This window comes from Jaculus jaculus, chromosome 4 (genome assembly GCF_020740685.1).
Source record: "Jaculus jaculus isolate mJacJac1 chromosome 4, mJacJac1.mat.Y.cur, whole genome shotgun sequence".
NCBI classification, from domain to species: Eukaryota; Metazoa; Chordata; class Mammalia; order Rodentia; family Dipodidae; genus Jaculus; species Jaculus jaculus.
Window position 1 is genome coordinate 82,521,840 of NC_059105.1, and position 25,435 is coordinate 82,547,274.

The 25,435-nt window shown below is 37.9% G+C and overlaps 1 protein-coding gene across 1 annotated transcript in view; it reads right to left on the minus strand.

The window, feature by feature from the left end:
* The window catches only part of Galnt5 (polypeptide N-acetylgalactosaminyltransferase 5), an 85,115-nt gene that overhangs the window by 52,469 nt on the left and 7,211 nt on the right, over positions 1-25,435 (minus strand). Inside the window, exons 2-3 of the mRNA XM_004651854.3 lie at positions 13,382-13,548; positions 11,134-11,253 (exon numbers count right to left, since the gene is read on the minus strand). Coding sequence (XP_004651911.2) covers positions 11,134-11,253; positions 13,382-13,548 — 287 coding nt within the window. The remainder of the gene's footprint in view (positions 1-11,133; positions 11,254-13,381; positions 13,549-25,435) is intronic.

Below are 25,435 nucleotides of genomic sequence, written 5' to 3' on the forward strand. Positions count from 1 at the left end.
ACAGGCCACTATAGGAGCTGGCCTCTTGCCCCTGGCTCTCCAGCCTCTTGGCTCCTGGCTCCCCAAGCCCTGATTGCCATGTGCTGAAGAGTACATGCAAGTGGAGTAAGTAGGCCAGAGCTTCCCATTCCCTAGGTACCTTTGATGTACCTGTAATCTGTCCATCTGCACATCTGTGGTTACAACCCCATCTTACACCAGTATACCAATCTGGTTCACATTTAAAACAGAACATACTCTGAAGATCCTACAAGGACCTTACTTTCTACCTCCTCAAGAGAATTAAAGATTTCCCCAAGATGGGGAGACCATAATTCTAAAAGCCCAGAAAAGTCAGAAAACTCAGAGATCTCCACCAAGGGTGCCTAGTCCCATCCCACAATGGAAGCCTCCTCAAATGAAATAATAGAGAAATCAACAGAAATTCAATCCCCAAAAGAAAACACAACCAAAGAGACCCTGATCAAAATAATTGCTGAATGAGGCCACTGAGAAATCATGCTGGAACTGAGCTGATAACCTCCTCCATGTAGATCAGCTGACAGAAAGCTGGAAGAAGCCATTCTACATGTAGTTCAATGGGAGAAAGAGATACCACCAGTGACGATACTCAACAGTGGAAACTGCATGCCTTATAATTGGCCAGCCAGGCCAAATGAGCAAACAGGTGCAACAGTGGCAAGTCTGTCATGGTGGAAACCAACTGCCCTCCAATTGTACTGGAGGCCCACTCCATGGGGGGAACACATCCCTAATACTGAAAACTTAAAACAGGGGTAGTAATGAGCCCTAGAGCTATAACATCTGCTGATGTCTGGAAAAATATATATACTATGCTTATCAAACTGCCCAGTAAGCACTTCTCTTAATATTTATACCCTTATATTAACATTACTCTCACTTTGGGTAGAGAATCTTCTCTTTTTAGATGGCAGTGACCTTGGGATGACTCAGAAAGTATCATAGAACTGGAAAGAAGTGACTGGAGTACTGACTAACATTTTGGCCACACCTTCCAAGGCTCAGGGTCTCATGCAGAAGAGATGGCAGAAAGAATGTAAGAGCCAAAGAAAGGGTAGGACTCCTTACAATGTGCTTCCTCCAGACATAAAATGGCATGGATATCTATGACCTCATACTGCCTGACACTACCTACACAAGACCATCATAAGGGGAAGAAAAGATCATGACATCAAAATAAAAGAGAGACTGAATGAGATGGGGAGGGGATATGATGGAGAATGGAATTTCAAAGGGGAAAGGGGGGGGGGAGGGTATTACCATTGGATATTTTTTTATAATCATGGAAAATGTTAATAAAAATTGAGGAAAAAAACACTATGGTTTAATAGAGAGAGGAAAACAAAAAGAATTGCTGAACTGGAGGCAAACAAAAGAACCAAAAATTGTATCAATGAAATTGAGCAGAAACATCTCTTAGAGTGTTCAGATTTTGACAGTAGGCTTAACTTGATTGAAGAAAATATTCGAACCCTCAAAAGAGATATAAATGAATTAAAGGTAAATCAACAAATGGAAGATCTCAATAACCAATTGATCCTAAGCTTAATGAAGACTTCATCAAATGCAAGAATGAATTCTAGGAAGGATCAAGAATATCAGAACTTGAACAGAAATCATACCTCAAAAAAGAAATGAACATAATATAAAATAACAAAACAGAAAACAAAAGTCAAACAGAGCTTTTAAAAAACCTCTTTAGGACCCCTAACTAACAGAGTTACTGATATGGAAGACAGAGCCTCTGACCTGGAAGACAAGACAAAAGAAATTGATCAGGAGGCCAAAAACTTTGCTAAGCTTAAAAAAAGCAAGTAAACAGAATATTAGGGAACTGTGAGATACCCTAAATCAACCAACTATGTGGATCATGGGTATACCAGAAGGAGAAGAAATCTAGGCCATAGGCATAGAAAACATATTCATCAAAATTATTGAAGAAAAATTTCCCAATTTCTCAAAAGAGAGGCCCATTCAGATATAAGGAGCACAAAGAACATCAAACAGATAGGACCAAAGAAGAAACATTCCAAAGTACCTCATAGTTAAAACTCTTCACAATGAAATAAAAGAGAGAGTGCTAAAAGCAGCAAGAGAGAAACAAATCACTATGTACAAAGGCAATTCCATCAGAATTACCTCATATTTCTCAGTGAAAATCCTGAAAGCCAGAAGGGCCTGGAGTGGAACACTTCAATCTCAAAACCTATGGCTACCAACCCAAGTTACTATACGCAGCAAAAGTATACCTCATAATAAGTGGTGAAAGAAAAAATTCCCATGAAAAAAAATCATCTCTATGATTATATGAACACAAAGTCAAACCTACAGAGAATACTTCAGGGAATGCTCCACACAGAAGAGTGAAAGAACCAATCTCAAGAGTCAATATGAAGATTACAATAACCAAAACTAAGCCATTCCCAAAAAAGAACAAAACATAAGAAAGCACCAAACCCCATAAAACACCATCACAGTTATAACCTTAAATATTAATGATTTTAACTCACCCATCAAAAGATACAAGTTAACAGGGTGGATCAAAAAATGGACACTTCCATCTGCTGTCCTCAAGAAATCCACTTCACCACTAAAGACAGACATATCCTTAGGGTGAAAAGATGGAAAATGTTATTCCAAGCAAATGAAAATAAAAATACAAGAAGGTGTTGCTATATTAATATCTGATAACTAGACTTCAATAAAAATATTAAAAAAAGGGCTGGAGAGATGGCTTAGCGGTTAAGCGCTTGCCTGTGAAGCCTAAGGACCCCAGTTCGAGGCTCGGTTCCCCAGGTCCCACGTTAGCCAGATGCACAAGGGGGTGCACGCGTCTGGAGTTCGTTTGCAGAGGCTGGAGGCCCTGGCGCGCCCATTCTCTCTCTCTCCCTCTATCTGTCTTTCTCTCTGTGTCTGTCGCTCTCAAATAAAAAAAAATTTAAAAAAAAGACTTTAAAAAAATATTAAAAAAGACAGTAAAGGATGCTTCTTACTCATCAAGGAAATGATCCAACATGAGAACCTCACAGTCATAAATCTATATGTGCCAAACACAGGTTCACCACAGTTTATAAAACAAAACCTACTTGATAACAAAATAGAAATAAACACCAACACCATCATGGTCAGAGTCTTGAATACTGCATTATCATCAATAGGTAGATCATCCAAGCAGAAAAACAACAGGGAAATAATGGAGCTCAATGACACCATAGAATAACTAGACTGAATGGACATCTATAGAACTTTTCACCTCAACTCTACGGAAAATACATTCTTCCCAGCAGCCCATGGAACCTTCTCCAAAACATGCCATACATTAGGCCATAAACTGTGTCTCCATAAATTCAGAAAATTTGAAGTAACTTCCTGTATTATATCAGGTCATAATGCTTTAAAGCTAGAAATCAACAAGAGACCCATCAAGAACTCCACCAGCTATGGGAAACTAAATAACACACTTTTAAACAATTACTGGGTTGTGAAAGAAATCAGAAAAAAAATTATAAAATTCCTAAAATTGAATGACAATGAAAGCACAACTACTAAAACTTATGGGACACAATGAAGGCAGTCCTAAGCATAAAATTCATAGTGCTAACTGCCTTCATAACAAAGACAGAGAAATCCAAATCAATAACCTAACTGCCCACCTAAAGGCATTGGAAAAAAAAAAAAAAAGAAGAATCAAACCCTAAGAAGTCCCAGATGGAAAGAAATAATCAAGATCAGAGCAGAAATTAATGAATTAGAAAATAAGAAAACAATTTTTAAAACTGATGAAATGAAGGGCTGGTTCTTTGAAAAAATAAACATGATTGATAAACCCCTGGCCAATTTGATCATGCCAAAAAAGAGAAGTCTAAAATTAACAAAATCAGAGAGGTCACAACAGACATCAACGAAATTAGAAGAATCATCAGAGCATACTTCCAAAACCTCTACTCCACAATTGGATACTCTGGAAGAAATGGATGAATTCCTAGCTACATACCACCTACCAAAACTAAACTCAGAGCAGATTAATCTCCTAAACAAATCTATCCTATCCATGGAGATTTAAAAGTTAATAAACAACCTCCCCAAAAAGAAAAGTCCAGGACCAGATGGGTTCTCGGCCAAATTCTATATAACATTCATTGAAGAAATGAAATCTTTTTTTTTTTTTCCAACTTGTTTCACATAATTGGAGATCAGGAAATCCTTCCCAACTGCTTTTTTGAAGCCAGCATCACCCTAATACCAAACTCAGACAGAGATGCGACAAGAAAAGAAATTTATAGGCCTATATCCCTGATGAATTAAGATGATGCAAAGATCCTGAACAAAATCCCCAAATCCTCACAATCTGAATTCAACAACACATCAAAAGCATTATCCACCTTAATCCAATAGGCTTAATACCAAGGATGCAGGGATGGTTCAACATACAAAAATTGGTCAACATAATACACCACATAAATAAACTTAACCAGAAGAACCACATGAACATGTAAATTGATGCAGAGAAGACTTTTGACAAAATACAACACTACTTCATGACCAAAACACTGGAAAGAATAGACATAGAGAGTTTATATCTCAACACAATAAAGGCTATATATAAAGCACCTAAAGCCCAAATCATAGGTAATGGAGAAAATCTCAAGAAGTTCTCACTGAGATCAGGAGCAAGACATGGGTGCCCACTCTCACTACTGCTCTTTAATATAGTACTAGAAGTACAAACCTAAGCAATAAGACATGAGAAAGAAATAAAAGGGATATAAATTGGAAAATATGAAGTCAGGTTAGCCCTTTTTTACAGATGACATGATTCTATATATAAGTGACCTGATAGTCTTGATTTCAAAATTTATAAAGGTGGGCTGGAGAGATTGCTTAGCAGTTAAGCACTTGGCTGTGAAGCCTAAGGACCCTGGTTTGAGGCTTGATTCCCCAGGACCCATGTTAGCCAGATGCACATGGGACGCCCACATCTGGGGTTTGGTTACAGTGACTGGAGGCCCTGGTGCACCCATTCTCTCTATCTCTCTGCCTCTTTCTCTCTCTGTCTGTCTCCCTCAAATGAATAAATAAAAATTGAATAAAAATTTTAAAAAATACTTCTAAAGGTGATCAAATTCCTTTATTGAAATGCAGGATGAAAACTCAATGCACTTTCTATATGCAAAGGACAAACAGAGAAAGAAATCAGTGAGGCTGTACCATTTTTAATGGCAACAAAAAATTAAATACCTTGAATTAACACTAACAGAGGATGTGAAAGTCCTATAAAAATTAAAAAAAAAAGAAAACATAAGAAAGAAGTCAAGGAGGACTTGAGAAAATGGAAATATCTCCCATACTTCTGGATAGGAAGAACTAGTATTGTGAAAATGAAAATTCTACCAAAAGCAATTTTCAGACATAATAGAACACCAATAAAAAATGTCTGTATTATTCTTCACAGAGATAGAAAAAAATGACCTCAAATTTCATCTGTAATGGCATCAGGCCTCAGATATACAAACATATCCACAGCAAAAAATAAAATAAAAATAAGAAACCCTGTAGGTATCATCATACTTGAACTAAAGCCATATTACAAAGCCATATTAACAAAAACAGCATGGTACTACCATAAGAACAGAAACATAGACCAATAAAACGAAATTGAAGACTCAGACCTTAGGTCAAATTACCACAGCTACTCAAATGTTGACAAAGGTGCCAATAATGCAGACTGGAGAAAAGACAGTGCTGTCAACAAATGGTGTTGGACAAATTGGATGACCATATGTAGAAAAATGAAACTAGACCCACTCATCTCTCCATAGACAAAAATCAAGTCCAAATGGATTAAAGATCTCAACATAAGAACTGAAGCTCTTCAAATACTGGAATAAACAATAGGAGGCACTCTCCATGATATAGGACTGGGAAAAGACTTCCTGAACAAAACCCCAGTACCCAAGGAAATTAAACAAACACTGAACTAATGGGATCTCATGAAGCTAAAAGTTTTTGCATAGATAAACATACCATAAGTAGGGCCAATAGATTACCTGCTGAATGGGAAAAAAAAATCTTTGCCAGCTATACCATTGACAGAAACCTAAATCTAGTATCTATAAAGAACTCAAAAATCTAAACTATAATAATCAAACAACCTACACCAAAACTGGACAGAGAACTAAACAGGGAGTTCTCAGAAGAAGAATTACAAATGGCTCACACTCACTTAAGAAAATGTTCAACATCCCTAACCATTATGGAAATGCAAATTAAAATAACTATGAGATTCTACCTTACTCTAGTAATTTTAGCAAACATTAAAAAAAAATCAAATGAAAACAGATGTTGGCAAGAATGTGGAGAAATAGGAACACTCAATCACTCTTGGTAGGAATGTTAGCTGGTATAACCTCTGTGGAAATCAATTTAGAGACTCCTGAAAAGGATGAATATAGAGTTACCAACAGACCCTGTTATTCCCTTACAGGACGTTTATTTAAAAGCTCCACATCTCAGTTCAGAAATATTTACTCAACCATGTTTACAGCTGCTCAATTCATAATAGCTAAAAATTGGAATCAACCCAGATGCCCATCAATGGATGAATGAATAACCAAGATGTGGTTTATCTACATGATGAAATTCTACTCAGGAGTTAAAAAAAATTACACATTTAAATTCGTAGAAAAATGGTCAAACTTGGAATAGATCATCATAAGTGAACTCACACATTCACAGAAAGACAACCATCACATCGTCTCACTTATTTCTGGTTCTTAACCTGGATCAGCTTGAGTTGCTGACATAACTGAATAGCATCTTGAGGCTTGAGCAATAGGGAAGGAAGGGCTTAGGGAAGGAAGCAAATGGGTAACATAAAACTAAACCCAAATTGAACTGGTACCATAGAATCCTATATCCTGGAAGTCAGACTATAAGGTGGAACCCTCAAGAGGACTTTAGAGGGAACATCTGAATCGAAGGGCCCTGGAGAGAGTGAGATGAAACCTAACCTCAAATTTCTTCTGTTTCTCTTTCTTCTTTGTCTTTTTCTTTTCTATTTTCCCTTGGTGCTGGCCTATAATTCCCTGTACCAGGATGTGGACCACATCCACAATAATCTGTTGATCAGAGAGACCTACTAGATCTCCCAAAACAAACAAGACAGACTTCTGTCAGAGCACTTGATTACCCACCAGAGGTTAGTGGTAAAACTCTACTGCTGAAGACACCATATGTTGTCAGCACAGAAAATGGAAAGACCTGGCTGGACTCTGGAGGAGAGCCAGTCCCTTGATAATTAGCCCATTTAGTGCTCAAAGGTGCTACATGAGCTACTGGGGGAAAGTAGCCAACATATATCCAAACAACCCAAAATCTAAGTGACTCAGAAGCAAACAACTTGACATGATGCTCACACAAGTGCAATAGTTCCACATAGCCATGGTAGGAGGTAACCATCTGCTTATGGATTGGCTAGCAGATCTGCTCAGTGTAAAGAAAATCATATCTGGAACTGGGAAACAAATCAGAATAATATCCAGATAATGATTCTTCTTTCCATTGTCAAGCTCCCACTAACCTTAGACTGTAAGAGGGTATACATCCTTTTAATTCTCTCTAAATAAATAATGGTTAACCCATTTAACTAAATGCTGACTTCATTCTCCATTGGAGAATCTGCTTCTCTTTTTAAGATGTGAGCTGGACCTAAGAAGATTAGTGACCCAGTGCACTCTACTCCAGCCTCAGCTGAAACCCCAGAGGAATTGGGGAAATGAGCAAGAGTGCTGCTTTCCTAGTGAATCTGATATGAGCAAAAGGGTGAAGGAGATAGATATTGAGGACATTCAACATCTACCAAACCATAGATCCAGAGGCTCATAAATGCCCATTGCTGAAGTAGACTTAAAATGCTCCCAGCATGGCTCAGGGAATTTTGCAGAAGAGGGGGCATAAAGACTGTCAGAGCCACAAGTTAGAACAGGTTTCACAGGGACATTGCCTCTCCCCCTCCCCACAATGCATAACACCCGTGGGGTTGGCCTGCATCCCCAATGAGGAAGGCCTCTTCAGAGAAGGGTCAGGGAGGAGGGGAAGGATGGTTCCAACATGTGATGGTTACATACAAAATATGTCTATCTCAAATGATAATAAAAATAAATAAAAATGCACAAAAAGGCCAGGCATGGTGGTACATGCCTTTCATTCTAGCACTCAGGAGCAGAGGTAGGAGGATTGCCATGAGTTCTAGGCTACCCTCGGACTACATAATTAATTCCAGGTCAGCCTGGGCCAGAGTGAGACCCTACCTTGAAGAACCTCAAAAACAAACAAACAAACAAACAAACAAAAAACGCTGAAACTCTTCTTGTACTGGAAGAAAAAATAGGAGGCACTCTCTATGATATAGGAGTGTGGAAAGGATTCCTGAGCAAAACCCCAGTACCCCAGAAAGTTAATCACTCATCCAACAGGATCTCATGAAGCTAAAATGCTTTTGCATAGACAAACATACCATAAGCAGAGACAATAGATTACTCACTGAATGGGAGAAAATCTTTGTCAGCTATAACACTTACAGATACCTAATATCTTGAATCTATAAAGAACTAAAAACATTAAACTATAAAAGATCAAACCCACACCAAAAGTGGGACAGAGAACTAAATAGAGAGTTCTTACAGGAAGAATTACAAATGGCTCATACCCACTTAAGAAAATGTTCAACATCCCTAACCATTAGGGAAATGCAAATTAAAATACCTATAAAATTCCACCTTACTCCAGTAAGGATAGCAAACATTAAAAAATCAAATGAAAAAAAAATGTTGGTGAGGATGTGGAAAAATAGGAACAGTCATTCACTGTTGGTGGGAATATTAGCTGGTCCAACCACTATGGAAACCAATTGGAGACTCCTGAAAAGGATGAATATAGAATTAGAAACAGACCCTGTTATTCCATTACAGGGCATTTACCCTGAAGGCCCCACATCTCAGTTCAGAGATATTTGCTCAACCATGTTTATAGCTTCTCAATTCATAATAGCTAAAAACTGTAATCAACCCAGGTGTCCATCATTGGATGAATAGATAACCAAGATGTGGTATATCTACACAGAGGAATTCTACTCAGCCTTAAGAAAAAAATGACACATTGAAATTTGTAGAAAAATTCTCAAACTTGGAGCATATCATACTCAGTGAACTCACACATTCACAGAAAGACAAACACATGGTGTCACTTATATGTGGCTCCTAACCTGGATGTGCTGAAGTTGGTGACATACCTGTTACGCAATTCAAAGCCCAGACAAATAGGGATGGAAGGTTTTCATGGGAGGGGAAGAAAAGGGGGAGGGAAACAAACACAAAATTAAATCCAATATGAGCTGATACCATTGAAACCTTTATCCTTGGAGATAGCCTAAAAGATATAACCCTCAAAAGAAGTAAGGGGGGAGCACCTGAAAAGTAGGGTCTGTTGAGGGTGGGTTGAAACCTAAAATTTTTCTGTTCCTGGCCTGTAATTCCCAGTACCAGACATTGGTTGCTCTCCACATTGAGCTGTTAATCAGAAAGACTGACAAGGTCCCCAAATCATGGCAGCTTTCTGTTAAAGCATTTGATTACCCACATGAGGCAAAAGCTAAGACTCTACTGCTAAAGTCACCATATGTTGCTGAGACCAAGCATGGAGAGACCTAGCTGGAATTCAGAAGAAAGCCAGTGCCCAGACAGTTAGCCTGTCTAGTGCTGGAAAGCACTACATGAGTTACTGAGGGAAAGTGGCCATCAATGGTCTGAGCAACCAGAGATCTAATATAGTCAGAAGCATATACCTTGACAGCATGTACACACCAGTTCAGTAGTGGCACATAGCCTCAGTGGGTAACCAGTAACTTTCTGATTGACTAAGAGATATGCTCAGTATAAAAGAACCCAGGTCTGGAATTGGGAACCAGATCAGAATCCTATAGAGACAAAGATTATGTTCTCCATTGTCAAACTTTCACTTGTCTTTGGCTAAAAGTGGGATTACATACACAAGTTCTCCCTAAATTAATAATGTTTATCCCATTTAAACTATTCTGACTTCACTCTCCATTGGAGAATCTAATCTTTCTCAGAAGGTAGCAAGCCCAGAGGAGATAAACTACCCCTCACACTTCAATCAAAACACAGCGGAAACCACAGAGGTATGGGGAGAGGAGCAAGAGTGCTGCTTCCGTGCAGTTCCTGATAATCAGTGCCAGGGTATAGGAACCAAACCCTGAGGATACACAACACTTACCAAAGCAGAGATCCAGAGCCTCCTATGAGTTCATCATTGAAGTAGAATTAAAACTCATCCACTATGGCTCAGGGAGTTTTGTGGAAGAGGGGACAGAAAGACTGTAAGAGCCACATGTTTAGACATCATGCTCAGAGACATTTCCTCCCCCTCAAAATAACTGGCTTCTGCTCTGACAATACATAAACCACAACCCCATGGGGAATACCTACAACCCCACTGAGGAGCATCCCCAATGGAATAGATGCAGAGACAAGCAAAAAGAGGGTCCCAACACATGATGTATCCATATAAAATGTTGCTAATAAGAATAAAAATAAAAATTATGATAACATAATGTGTCAAGTAGATTGTTCTAGATTAGAGGACTAAAAGGACCAAGTATAATGCAATCCCAAATTTAAGAAATTGAATACAATGAGAAATTATAAAAGGAGCATTTATATGTCATAGGTGGTTTAAGTGTGAGAACTTTCCTTATTTAAGAGAATGTCTCTATTTGTCAGTAACTTCCAAAGAAAAATTCAAGAGTACAGTGCCATCATGTCTGTAAATTCCTTTGCAAAGTTTCAAGAGTAAAAGTTTTCATACTGTGTGTGTATGTGCATGTGTGTGCATGTGTGTGCATGTGTGTGGGGGGAGGGGGTGGGTGGGTGAGACATTGCACATCTCAAAAGTTTAAACATTGGGAGACTTAAGTGATGAACATGTGCATGTTCATTGTTCTGTTCTTTCAAATTTTCTGTATATTTGGAAAACATTTAAAGCCTAAGCAAAATTGTAATGCTAACCCAAAACAGAAAATGAGTAGCCTCTTACCTGTTGCATTCTGTGCCCCTGCCAACCTTGCTCTTATTAAGCCATGCCTCTCTTTGAGGTGAAGAATCCGGACTTTTGGGAATTGAGACATATATGCATCCAAGTTAGCTTTCAAATAATCTACATGAGAGTAAAAATAAACAAGGTAATGTCTGAATTAACCAGATTTCTACCAGAAGTACCTCTGAAATGTCAAATTCTAAATAATGGCATTACTCTCAAATTGTTCAATTTCATTCTTTGGGTCATAACTTGACTTTCTGAAATAATTTTCCTGAAATGACTTTGGGTTCCATTTTCTAATCAGCTTAATCTCAAACCCAAGCCAAGAGCATAAGTCATGGGTACAGACTCCTCTGCCCTCCTCCTCTCTTCAGCTCCCTAGTGTCAGGACGAGACAGCTGTTTCTCATTCATCATTCTTCTCACCTTAGGTTGCTAGAGAGGGAACACAGTGGAACATTTAGCGAGTGCTTAGGGACATATGGCTGGGGTTTGCAGTCACTTCTTTGCATAACTAAGGTATTGGCAGCTCTCATGGTAGGGATGGATTCTGGAGATTTTACTTTTAGATTGGTTTCTATTATGTAGCCCAGGCTAACCTAGAGTTTTTGCCTCAGACTCCCATATGCTGTAATTATAGCTATATGCTACACTTAGCTTTCCAAGAATATTTCTTTTGGAAAAAATATTTATAATTTATTTGGAAGTAGAGAGATAGAAGAGAGAGAGAGAGAAAGAGAGAGAGAGAAAGTGGGAGAGAGAAATGAAAATGGGTACATGAGGGCCTAGAGTTGTTGCAAACAAACTCCAGATGCATGCACCACTGTGCATCAGGGTTTACATGGGTATTAGGGAATTAAACCTGGATCATTAGGCTTTGCAGGCAAGTGACATAACCATTGGTCAATTTCTCTAGCCCTACAAGAATATTTCTATAGCTTGTTATTCTACTATCTTTGTGTTCTTTTTCTTAGTGAGGACCTAGAAACTACATAAGTATTTCCAAAAAAACCGGATCTGTTCCTCATAAAACAACTTTTCCTGCTTGGTAACTGGACACTCTTTCTGTTTATGCCTTTAAGACTTCTGAAAGACTTTAACTTTCCTCTGGCATCTCATTGCTTCTTCAGCACAATATGATTATGGTAAGAAGGCCAAGGGAAAAGAAAGTACTCATATTACCATAGTTACATAATACAGTAAGTCTTTTCTAGTAACATTACCATCCCTTTGCTGTTCTTTTAAAATAAAAAAATGGGTTACATATTGTGAATTCATATTGTACTTGTAAAATATCCTATGTACAAAAATAGTCAGGCAATTCATAGTGAGATTCTTAATGTAACTAACAAAAACAAGCAGAACCCATGGTGGGCTCTACTCCTAAACTGGTCTGGAACCACAACTCTCTGTGTCATTGGACATTTGACTTCTCCACACTGGTTGATCACAAAATCAGCCTTGCTATTGAGCAAGGAGCCAGAGACTTCCATTTCCTTACTTTCCACAGACTTAACTTTAGTTATTGCCAATACGAAACTCATTCTATTAATTTGTAGCATTTGTTCATCATAGCACATGAAAAAAGAATTGCCATATATATATATATATATATATATATATATATATATATGTATATACATGTATATATATATGTATGTATGTATATACATGTATATATATATGTGTGTGTATACATATATATGATATATATACATATATATATATTTTTTTTTTCTAGATGCAAAGTGACCATCTCCAGGGAGCTCTAGTTTTAAAGATATTCCTCCAAAGTATTGAGTCACAGCTGAAAAAATGCCTGAGATAGCTAGCTGAGCAGAGCCCTGGGGTGCTAGTGATATTCAATAGCTGCATAGAGCTATGCCTATAAGGCTCCCCATGAAACAGTGATTTAGCATTTTAAAAATATTTATGCTTCATCAAATATCCCTGTAAGTTTGCCATTTAATTACCATGGCATCCTGTCAAATTTTTATTTTTTAAAAAATATTTCATTTATTTATTTGAAAGAGAGAAAAGCTAAGAGAGAATGGGCGAGAACCTGTAGCCACTGCAAACAAAATCCGGATGCATATGTTACATTATGCATCTGGCTTTATGTAAGTACTGGGGAGTTGCACCTGGGTTCTTAGACTTTTCAGGCAATTGCCTTAATCACTAAATAATCTCTAAAGTGAAAATTTTTATTTTTATTTTTCAGGAAGAAGCAGAGGTGGTTTTCTTACCTTTCGTGCTAAAATCATCTACCAGCAGAATCTCCTTGATGAGGTGTGGGGGAGAGCGGTTGAGAACACTGTGAACAGACCTCAGTAGAGTGGACCACACCTCATCCACAAAGCACATGATGACACTGGTGGTTGGTAGGTTGTTGTGAACTAGCTGTTCTGCACACCTGGGGCCAGGAGATAAGCAGAGTGCAAGAGATGTACCAACGTGGTCCTCAAGGTGATCCAAAGAGCCTGCCTCTCTCTCTCTCTCTCTCTCTCTCTCTCTCTCTCTCTCTCACACACACACACACACACACACTCAGTAATCCTTCACCAATTTATATGTATATCAATAATCATTTCATCATTTGTCTTTTGGGGGGAATATGAAAAATAAAAGAGCAGCAGAATCTAGTTTGAATGGATGACCCCCAATATATTCAGGATTTTATCAAAGTTTATGATTTATATCTGCAGCCACCTGGTTGGAGGAGGTATCCCTGAGCTGATCCCAGGGTACAGCCCTAAGATGTGATGGTGGGTTTGGAATTCCAGTCTAAAGATATGCAAAATGCCTGAGTTTTATGTGTAGTTCCTGAAGTGTGTTTGTTTGTGGTGTGGCTTTTGGGTTTTAGCTTGGGGCTTTTCTCACTCTTCTCAGACCTATGAAGCAGACCAGCTTCTTCTGCCATTATGGATCTTCCCATCTGTCTTCAATAAATATCTCTTTTTCCATAAGTGTGTCTGGTTTGGAAGTTCATCTCAGTGACCTGAGGCTGTCTATTACAACTAGTCAGTTAACGATTAAAGTAAATAAATATCATAACATTATTTGTAGTAAAGAACTAAAACTTAGAGACCTAAGCACTTTTCTTGGAGTCATTACACTAAATTGAAAAGTACAGGTAATTTGTCAGTATGTAGATTCTGTTTTGAACCCTTCCACTCAGGTATAAACTTTAATATCCTCCTTAATCTCTCTGTGTCTCATTTCCCACATCTGCAAAAGGAGGCAATGGTTCACTCAGAGTTTAACAGCCTAATGTTATACCTATAAATATCTAACATGGTTCTTGGCCCAGAGTGTCTTTAAATAGTAGCTATTGTTATCATTATTAAATTATACACCTGAAGAGAGTATTCTGGGCTATGTAATATAACTGAGTAGTTTATGATTGCCTGTGTAGCTATCACCCTGTTGAATGCTAAAAGATATATCCTTTCACAGCTGGATATATGACTTAGTAGTTCAAATTCCCATGTATGCCAGATGCACAAGGTAGCACATGTGTCTGGAGTTTGTTTGCAGTGGCTATACGCCTTGGTGCACCCATTCTCTCTTTCTTTTCCTCTCTCTGTCTCTAATAAATAAATAAATAAAATTATTAAGAAGATACATCCTTTCCTCACTCTGCAGATGGATGTATTTAGAGCATAATATATATGTGCCAGATAATGTAGCTCTCTACCTTCTCTATTTGGAAGTTGCTTGATAAGACTGCTATAAGGTAGCCATACTTAGAGTCATTTTGCTAGCATTTTGAGAGCAAGTCTAGGTGTGAGTGGGCTTTCAGGTCGGCTGCCCCTGCCCATGGGTTTTTTTCCAGGTTCTATTCATGCTGCCTCACTGATGTTACTCTACCATGTCCTGTGTTAAATGGTACTCAGAAGTATACAGTGGTACCTCACAAAGACTATTTGACAGTCTGCTAATCTACTTCCTGTTGCATACTTATGTGCTACACCTCTGTCAGATATCAGGGTTTTCTTTGCTTAATCAATGAATAAGAAAGAGAAATAAGAAAAGCTACAGCAACACAAATCATGTTGGTCTGGTCCTTTATTTAGAGTTGTGAAAGTACTATTGTCAACATAATTTAATTCACTATCTTAGCAATGGCTTAAGTTGCATATTCCATACTTCAAGCACAGCAAAATGCAACAGAAGAGGATAAATGGCTTATCCCACCAAAATACCTTATGTAGGAATATGAGATTCTGTAGTTTTCATTTCATTTTGTCTTTGCTGCCTTTTCTGTACTAGTAGAAAAGGCATAACTTGAAAGCAGAGATTGAAGCTTACCTGTTAGATGTTGGACACTTAGCATGTTTCTGAGAAATAGTAATAAATTCAGTTATGATCTCAAATTTCAATGTTTTCTTAAAATGACTGGTTAGAATAACAGCTAATAAGGTCTTAGAAAAATGTACCAGGTCTTAGAAAAAACATATATATCCAATCTCAATCCTCAGAAAATCAATCTAGAAAGTCTGCATAGAACTTGAGAATATCATAAAAAGCAAGCAAAAAACATATATATATATATATATATATATATATATATATATATATATATATATATATATATATATATAAAACATGACAATAGACCAAAGACTGACTTACAAGCCATTCATAGGTCAGTTGAGAATATAAGCTTTAAGACAAGTATATTTTCCTTGTTATATGTGATTAATCTTAAAACAGAGGCATAATCGAAATCTATTCATAAATTGCAAATGATCAAACAACACATTTTAGTCATATGTCTTAATCTGACTAGGGATCTAATGTTAACATAAAATAGCAGGCTTTCTAAATTAATCTTACTCTATACAATGGGCACAAATACTAGCATTTCTTAAAACTATGAGACACCTGAGACTTCATTATTTGTTTCATATGGCTATTCTAACAAACTTATAAAAATTGTTAAAAGCTCTTTCCTTTATTTACTTCTCCCTTACATATTTTACTGTGGGTCCCTGGATCCTCTGAGCTGTGGTTCCCCTGAAGGTGTCCAGGAAACCATGGAAAGCAGGGTCTTGAGCAGCAGTGAACACCACAAAAGAACCACTTTTGGGAGGCAGTCTCAGTGAACAGCTTGTTTTATTTGTAAGGGAAATGGGTTTATAGGCAGTTGAGAGCAGGAAGAGGGTCCCAAGGGGATTGGTGGGTTCAACATTTGCTAGCCTATGCTTAGAGATGTTCATTCCAGCATGTAGGGAGAGCGTCAGGTGACCTACATAGTGGTGGGAAGAGGGTTGCAGGGGGATGGGCTGTGTGAAGGCTGCTGACTGATGAGGAGTTTCCTGGGTAACTGGCCGAAGGTCACAGGGCTATGGGAAAGGCCTAAGTTTAGGTGGGCCAGGCTTGAAGAGGGAATGGCCTCCTGTAGCCTAGGGGTCCTTAGCCATGCCTGGCAGCTCAGGTCTGTCTCCTGAAGGCTCCAGCCTCTGCCTGGAAGTGCCTGACATTTTACTATGTACTGTATGAGAATACTGGGTCTCATCTTCAAAACTGTGCTTGCTACTGTTCTTAACTACATATCCAAGTTCATCATCTATAAGTTCTGCTTACTTTCATGTGATACAGGACACAATTTAGCCAAGCTTTCTGTCACTCTGTAACACACATTACCTTTTCTTCAGATCCCAATAATTGTTCCTGATTCTTTGTGAGCTCTAATAAGGAACACTTGTAATGTCATGACAACTTAAATATTAACAAAGATGACAGAAACTTTATGGCGTGGCTCAATTTCTTACAAGCATCCTTAGCATCCACACTGATACTAACAGTATCTTCAAGATAAACTAGATGTTTTCTGTCATAATTACCAACTTTTTTTCCCCAACTTTTACTGATTATCTAATAATTACATGTGTTGCCACATAATATTCACTCTTTTGCTATGAAAGTTAAGAATCACAAGTTCTCAAGTTAGAAAGCAAATAAATATTTGGAGAGTCATTTCTACTCTCTTCCTTAGCAGTAGAAAGTAAACTTTTAAATGATAAATGAATTTTTTGTCTGTTTGTTTCTTCAAGGTAGGGTCTCACTCTAGCTTCAGTTAACCTGGAATTCACTATGTAGTCTCAGGATGGCCTCAAACTCATGGCAATCCTCCTACCTCTCTCTGCCTCCCAAGTGCTGGGATTAAAGGTGTACACCACAATGCCCTGATTGGCTTGTATTTTTTGAGGAAACATAAGAGTATTATTTCTTTGAGTGAGTGAGCTATCCCTCACCTAAAGTAGGTTTGCTTATAATATACAGTAATGTTAAAGTAGCCACTTACTCTTACCTGTTCTTTCTTCTCTTTTTCAAACTATACCAGTAGCTTCTTTGAAGATTATGAATTTATAAATGAAATTCAGTAATATGTTATCATAATACTTATGAATTATAACATTGATACTCAAAGTTAGAAAAGAAAATAATAAAAATTGAGATGAAAAGATATGAATTGCAGGATTGCCAACAATTAATAAGCATTGTATTTAATTCCATATTTACCAATGACTGTGTACATAGACAAATTTACAACTTTGGTGACATTAAGAAAATAGCAGCAATGTGAGATTTCAGTTCTTAGAAGCTGTGGGTGTGCATCAAAGACTAAATGATGAGGCGAACATTTTCTATGGAGGGAGGGGCGGGTGGAGCTAGAGTACAGAGAATAAAGACTCAGATGCAGATGCAGGACGAACAGTGTTCTGTAGAATGGGATATGGGGCAAATTTGTCATCCATCCCTCTTCTGAGCAGAAAGGGACAGAGTCATACTTATAGGTGTGAGGGAAAGTGTAACTAGAATTCAGAGATGACCAAAACAGAACAGTGATTGTGAAGATTATTGATGGATCAGGCTTTCCTTACATTAATCAACCTTTCAGTAGTAGTTGATGCAAATGACAAGTCAGGTGTCCTTCAGTCATTCCCCATGTTGTTTTCCCATTTTCCCCCTGATCTCCTAAGACCTTTTGCTCTTCTGATTTTCATTGTTAAGTAGATGCTTCCTTTCAGGCTTTTTCTTAGCCTTCTGTTTTCCTTCTTAATCAGTTAAGAGAAGTTTCTCAGGCTGGGTCCTGAGCTTTGCTTTTTCTGTGTACTGATTCACTGTATGATCCCATCCATCCCCAGTTTTCAGTAACATAAAGTCTTCCAAATTTATATTTCTTGTGAGTTTCACACTTACATATCCAACCAACCACTTGACATATCAGTTGAATGTCACACAGACATCTTATGACAGAAAAATGTCTTAAACAGTACTCTTCATTTTATCCTACTAAGTGCAACCAGTTCTTCAACATGTCTATTCTTAATTAATGTCATCACCATTCACCTTACTTCAACAATACAGAGTCTACTCAAGACTTCACCCTCTTCCCAGTTGGATAAAATGGTCCTATTTAAATTATAATGCACTTCCAAAATATATTGCAAGCAAAACTTCTTTATTCTTCCTGGTTCCCACTCCTACATCTTTAGCTTTCAGCATTTTTCTCCAGAGTTATTGAAGTTCCAAGGCAGGACTCTGTTCTCACTCTTTCCCATATCTTCACCACTTTCCTGTTCAAAATCTCTGCCAATCCATTCTTATTGACTAAAACAAGAAAATGAAAGCCTATGTTCTTTATCATAGTCTAAAATCCTCCTATCCATCATCTCATGATTCCCTTACATATCAACCTAGATGCCTTGGGCTTCTCCTATGCATTTTTGGGGTACCCAACCCATGCCTTGTGGTTATATTCTCCTTTTCATTTGTGTATTAGCCTCAAATAAAGTCTCCACTGAATGGCATTTTCTCTGTCCACCCTATTGAAGTTTGGCTATTCTCTTATTGTCTGTTATAGTCGCCTATATTTCAGTCATAGTATTTATTTATCAATAATCTGTCCCTATCTTTTGTATACAGCATTTCCTGAATATTTTCAAACCTGATTTCTTTCTGTATCCCCACAAGCCTGTAGTACAATTTCACATAATTTACATTTGGTAAACATGTATTGAATAGTTGGCACAAGGTTGGAGATAAAAGAGAATTTAAATTTAATGCTTGAATAGTGCAGAGAAGATACTCCCCTTTGAGGCAGAAAGAGAAAAAAGTGATAATAGATAAGTTCATGTGTAGCAAATAAAATTTAAGAAGTTCATACTGGAGAAAGTAAATTTGCTGATGAAATAGGGGAGGCTGAGAAGACTGGAGATGATTGAAGAAGTCATGATAGGAAATGGGAAAGAGTGTCAGCCTGCCCCACATAAAAGGGACACTAAGCCTTTCTGGAAGTTGGGGGTGCCAAAATTTTGTCAGAATACAAGGATGCAATTTTCACTACTAACACCTGGAAATGTGGGCTTAGAAGGAGACAAGCCAAGTCTAAGCCATCATAACATTGAGAGGAATGACAAATATGACAAAATTATTGGGGGACTCGTGCAAAGTGGTTAAATTTTCTATCATAAGGCTCTGAGATGCAGACAGAAGTAAAGCTCAGAGGAATTTAATAAGCTTAGTGAGGACAGGAGGGTGGGAAGGGAGGAAGACTCTTTTTAATTTTGTTTTATTTATGAGAGAGTGAGAATGAGAGAGAGAGGGAGACAGAGACAGAGAGACAGAGATGGGCGTCCAGAGCCTCCAGCCATTGCAAATAAGCTCCAGACATATGTGCAATCTTGTTGCTACTGTTTTATGTGGGTACTAGGGAATTGAACGGGAGTTTTCAACTTTGCAGGCTGTTTCTCCAGCCCTCAAATTTTTCTTAAAATATTGCATTCTTCCCCCATCCCCCCCAGGCACAATAGGCACACCAGGAAGGCTTTAATATTGTTAGCCCTTATACCAGTCATACATAGCAGCTGACATCACCAGTTTCATGTAATTTACATAGTCTGTAAAAAAATGACTTCAAGTTATTCTCTACTGATTTGGGTAAAATAGATCACCTCTGTTCATTATTTCTTACTGGAATCCTTGATTTCATCCACACTGTAGGAGAAGTATTGGTAATGAAAGTCTAACTTAATTGCAAGGTATTTCCAGGGTTATAGGCTTTCTTACAGTTATGAAATTATATTTTTATTCTAAGGGACCATTTATTATAGAAATTAATATTTAGAATCTACAAGTCATGTGCTTAGTTTTTTAAAAAAATTACACAAACTGTTTTGTTTCAGGGAACTCTGGGTTTAGATCACTGTAGCAATCCAAGTATTACACACAAATGGAGGTTTGAATGTGGATAACTTGACCTTCTTGCACAGCGGGTAGAGGGCTGTGATAGGGAATAATGACTCTGGGCACAAGAAAGATCATAAAAGCTGCATTAAATAGTAGATTTCTTAGTGACAAACCCATGTGAGAACTTATAGCCACCCACCCTTCAGTTGTACATGCGCTGACCATGTGCTGCCTTTTCCCTAGTGAATTTTGATCTGAATCTATCAAGTGCTCAGTCATCTATCACAAGCCTCAGAAAGGGATGTCTCACCTTCACAGCTTCTGTATGCTGAATCCTCAGCCACCAACCTGACATTGAATGCAGCCTATCAAATAAAGAAGGTTTCAAATTGGAAGACTGAGGAAATGATAACATTCTCTCATTTCTATGAATGTTTCATTTCATACCAACATGGGCAAAATGTGCATGTGGGTCAAGTCTCTGTCTTCATGGATTTGAACAGGAGGTTGGGAGTGTATTTTCTCCAGGTCCATTTGCAACTCAACTATAGCCTTGACAGGAAACTTCTTTAGCTCCCTTTACTCCCTAAGCTCTGATATCTTGGGGTGCATCAGGAAAATGAAACCTATAGCTGAGCAGCTCAAACTAAAACCACTTTCATCTCTCTCAGACATCAAAACTATTAGGACTTCTTTGCTGCTCACTGATAAGAGGACATAGTGATACAAGAATTTCTTTTGTGAAAAATGAAGTTATGAAATTTTCAGAAAAATGGATGGACCTGGAAAGGATTATACTAAGTGAGGTAACCCAGACCCAGAAAGCCAAGCGCCACATGTTCTCTCTCATATGTGGATACTAGCTACAGATGATTGGGCTTCTGTGGGAGAAGGAAAATACTTGATAGCAGAGGCCAGTAAGTTAAAAAGGAGACATAAAGGGAAGAAAAAGGAAGGGAGGAGGATACTTAATAGGTTTATATTGTATATATGTAAGTACAATGATTGTAATGGGGAGGTAATATGATAGAGAATGTAATTTCAAAGGGGAAAGTGTGGGGAGGGAGGGTATTACCATGGGACTTTTTTTTATAATCATGGAAAATGTTAATAAAAATTTAAAATTAAAAAAAAAGAATTTCTGTTGTGTTTTGTTCTTTCTAGGGTAAAGTACCCTGATTTTCAGTCAAAGTCACCAGGCTACTAACTGATGACATTTAAATCATATTCTCCCTTCCCCATCATATCCTTAGCCAAGCCATATTACAGTTACTGAGGTGAATAAGTATCGTCACAACAAACAGACTCCAGCTCAGGAATATAACCATCAGTACTGATAGTCACCACTTTAACATTAGTCTATTTTGAGTAGGCAGCTGTCAGGGTGAAACTGGGATAAAAGGGAGGAACACAGAAGGTTGCGTGCTAGGACTGAAATAAGCCTTGCTGGGGAAAGGGGAGGGCACCCGAGGGTAGTGCTACCTGTTCCGCTGCTGTGTGTGTCCTTGGGCAAGTCACCCTCCCACTCCCACTTCCCCTGATAATCACTTTGAAATCTTTATCTAGTGACAGCATCCAGTGACTTTCTATGTAACATTAGCCTCACTTGCCTTCTAGTACCTTGGACCTATGTATACGGAAGAGACCTGTTTCAATTTTCTCTCCAAGACATATGGGCATAAGTAAACAAACAAAGAAAGAGCTGTAGCCTGTGGAAAGAACACTAAACTTAGAAGTTGGGAATTATTTTTTTGAATTCTGTGTGGTTCCTTTTACAGCCTTACTTTTCTCATCAGGAAAGCATATGCAGGAGACTCAGTGCTGCTGTGAATGGTGGTTAGGATGAAACACACACAATATTTGCATACACACATATACACATATCACTGTCTAGAGCAGAAGCAAGCATTTTTTAAATGAGGCTTAGCAAGAGAGGGGCTCCCTCTTATGCAGACGGTCTTGACAAGCTAGGAGGATAAGATGGTATCATTGCAAAGGAGAGTAACCGGGGGCAGAGAGAACTAGGCTCGTGAAATGCAATTACTTTTGAATGAAGATGAGTCATTGTTATCGTTCAGCCCTGTTACTTGTGAGCCCTTGGTACATTTCTCTGCCCTTCCCCCCCCCCATATGTGTTCCTAATTAGTTAAGGAGATGTCATGTTGTCTATCATGGATATTACAGGAATCCAATGATGTAACATACGTGACGTATAATAGATTGCAGCCTCCTGGAGTAGTGTGCTGGCTCTTGGTGGTGATAAGGGAATATCACATAGGAAGAAGTGGATGGTCACTGTCAAGATGACCTGCTGCAATCTGGACCACCAGCTTTTCTATAGGCAAGGTGGGATTGGTGACCTGATCTCCCTCGAGGAATTGCTCTCAGGATCAGATGCAACAGAGATCTCAGCTAATACACAGCTTCTCCATGCCTATACTTCTCACACATAATCACATTCTTACATTTTAGAAGAAAGACCAATTTAAAAGATTCTTTAATTTGGTATAACATATTGTTTTCCTAGGGGACTGTAGATTGTTCCATTCATTTTGAAAGTAAATAATAAGACAAAGCCTCTGAACACTGCTGCTTTACCTGTACTTTGAGACCCCTGGAGGAAAGAGTCATTCCTCTCCTGAGAAGTTCTTTGCTGAATGGCCCAGCCCATGCACTGGCAGGAAGCTATTTCCTGGGCCCAGAGCAATATTACATCAAGCACTCGATAAATTAGGCTGATGGTTAAATTTAGCCCTGTTTTAGATGTGTGAAAAATGTGAGTAAATAGGATCAAAGGCCCTACATTTACTAATTATGTTCTTTTGGGAAAATTTCTAGCTCTTTGGCAGTATTTACACTGGTTTAACGTTTCTTTTTGTTGTTGTTCATTAGTTACTGTTCAATGGTTTTCTTTGCTTTGAGATAGTGATGGAAATATAGTTTACATTCTCCTCCTCTGTAAAGGCTTAGTAATGACTTCATGGTCATATTTATTAAACATGTATTATGTTAGGGCCTATTTCCACCTCATAGACACATCTTTTTCATCTTATTGCCTTCTGTAAGTGACTTTTCAGTGAAATAGGACTTCAAGCCTTCACATACAAGCACGTATATGTTCACAAATGCATGCATTTGCACACATACACACAAGTTAACATACATACACTACTGAAAATGCACTGTTGCATTGCCTTTACCCAAAGGAGTGAAATTAGATCCATCTTGTGAGATATCTTTCCTTTACACAGGTTGGTTCCTTATTGGTTAAATCTCAGTTATTCCAGTCAATTTTAGATAATATTCTCCAATCACATTAGTTACAAAAAAAACTCACACTTCATCAGTTGAAATATTCATCCTATGCAAAAATAAAGATCTTCAATTTCATTTAAATTCAATTTTGTCTTCTCTCAGCCAGTGAACTTGTAGAAACAAAGTTTGGGAGGACAGATGACCAGTTCTTTCCTCTCTCCAATCTTGTCCTACACTCTCTTTTCCACCCACATTAACTCATTAGCTATGGTTATTTTTTTTACCTTTCTGGGATCAGCATGAAGGTTCCAGGAAGTTTTTCTTTCCCCATAGTAATTTAGATTGGTTTGCAGCAAATTCTCAGTATCTATCTTTTGAAAAATAGAACACTTCCTAACTGTGTAGGAAGGAACCAAATTATTGGTTGACCTTGCTGGCTCTGAACATAGAACAGAAACCATTTTAATATGAAGGGCTTGCCAGAACTCTATAAGAACAGCAAACATTAAACTAGGCAAGTGAGTAATTACAACACAGCAGAGGGAGATGAGTTTGCCATAATTCTTATAGTACTTTGACAACTAAATGCTGACAGCAGAAATTCTTGAATTTTTTTCCCTCCAAATTCATATATAGGAAATGCACTCTGAAGTTCATTTTTGGAGTTCCAACTTAGCCATAGCTGCAAACGCAGAGATAGACATTGTCAAAGTATTACTTCTCTGGGCTTTCAGTAGATAGAAAGTTCGGCAAAACATGTGCATGTTTGTTGTTGCTGATGGAAACAAACTTCTAGAATTTCAAAGATGAGGTTTTATTTTTATCAAAATTAAATATAGGTCTTTAAATTGACTCTAAAACATTTTACTATAGACATACATTATAAGTGAGTATTTTAGGCAAAGATGAAATTTGACTTTATTTTCTGACTAAAAAATTATTCTTAGAAATAAAAGATAATTTCCTCCCTTGAAAGTCAAAACATTAATATTAAAACCAAAGTAACAGGCTGGAGAGATGGCTTAGTGGTTAAGCTCTTGCCTACGAAGCCTAAGGACCCCAGCTCGAGGCTCGATTCCCCAGGGCCCACGATAGCCAGATGCACAAGGGGGTGCATGTGTCTGGAGTTCATTTGCAGTGGCTGGGAGCCCTGGTGCGCCCATTCTCTCTCTCTGTCTCTCTATCTACCTCTCTCTCTCTCTGTGTCTCTCTCAAATAAATAAATGAAAATGAACCAAAAAAATTAAAAAAAACAAAGTAACAAAAATATGGACTATATATACATATGTATTAATTAATAGTTCACACTATTAAGCAGGATCTATTAACCTTAAATCATGTACTAATATGTTACATACATTCAAAATGAAAAATTAGAAAGTCACTATTAATTTGTAACATGACCTATTGCATGCTTCATTTAATTTTAGTTTCTCATTTATTCTTTTTAAATAGCACCAGTTTTCAAAAATCATTTTAGAGAAATCTACCTTTTAAGTCCATACTGTGTAAACCTTTATCTTTACAGTGCACAGCTCTGTGTTGTGGGCTAAAGGAGTATGAAATCAAGTTAAAAACCGGTGCCTTCAGAGCTTATCATGTCATCAAGAAGGCAAAACAGATACTCAAGGCTCTTGTTACTGAAGAAACAAAGGGTTTCAGTGACAAAAAGTGTGGCATAAAGTCAATGTCATGGGAATGTAGAGGCTACAGCCATATCATAGTGCAGATAGAGATATGTTACACTGGGATGTTGACCAATAATGGTTATTAACCAATCAACAATAAATGTTGGTGAGGATGTGGGGAAGTAGAAACCTGCATCCACTGCTGATAGGAATGCAAAT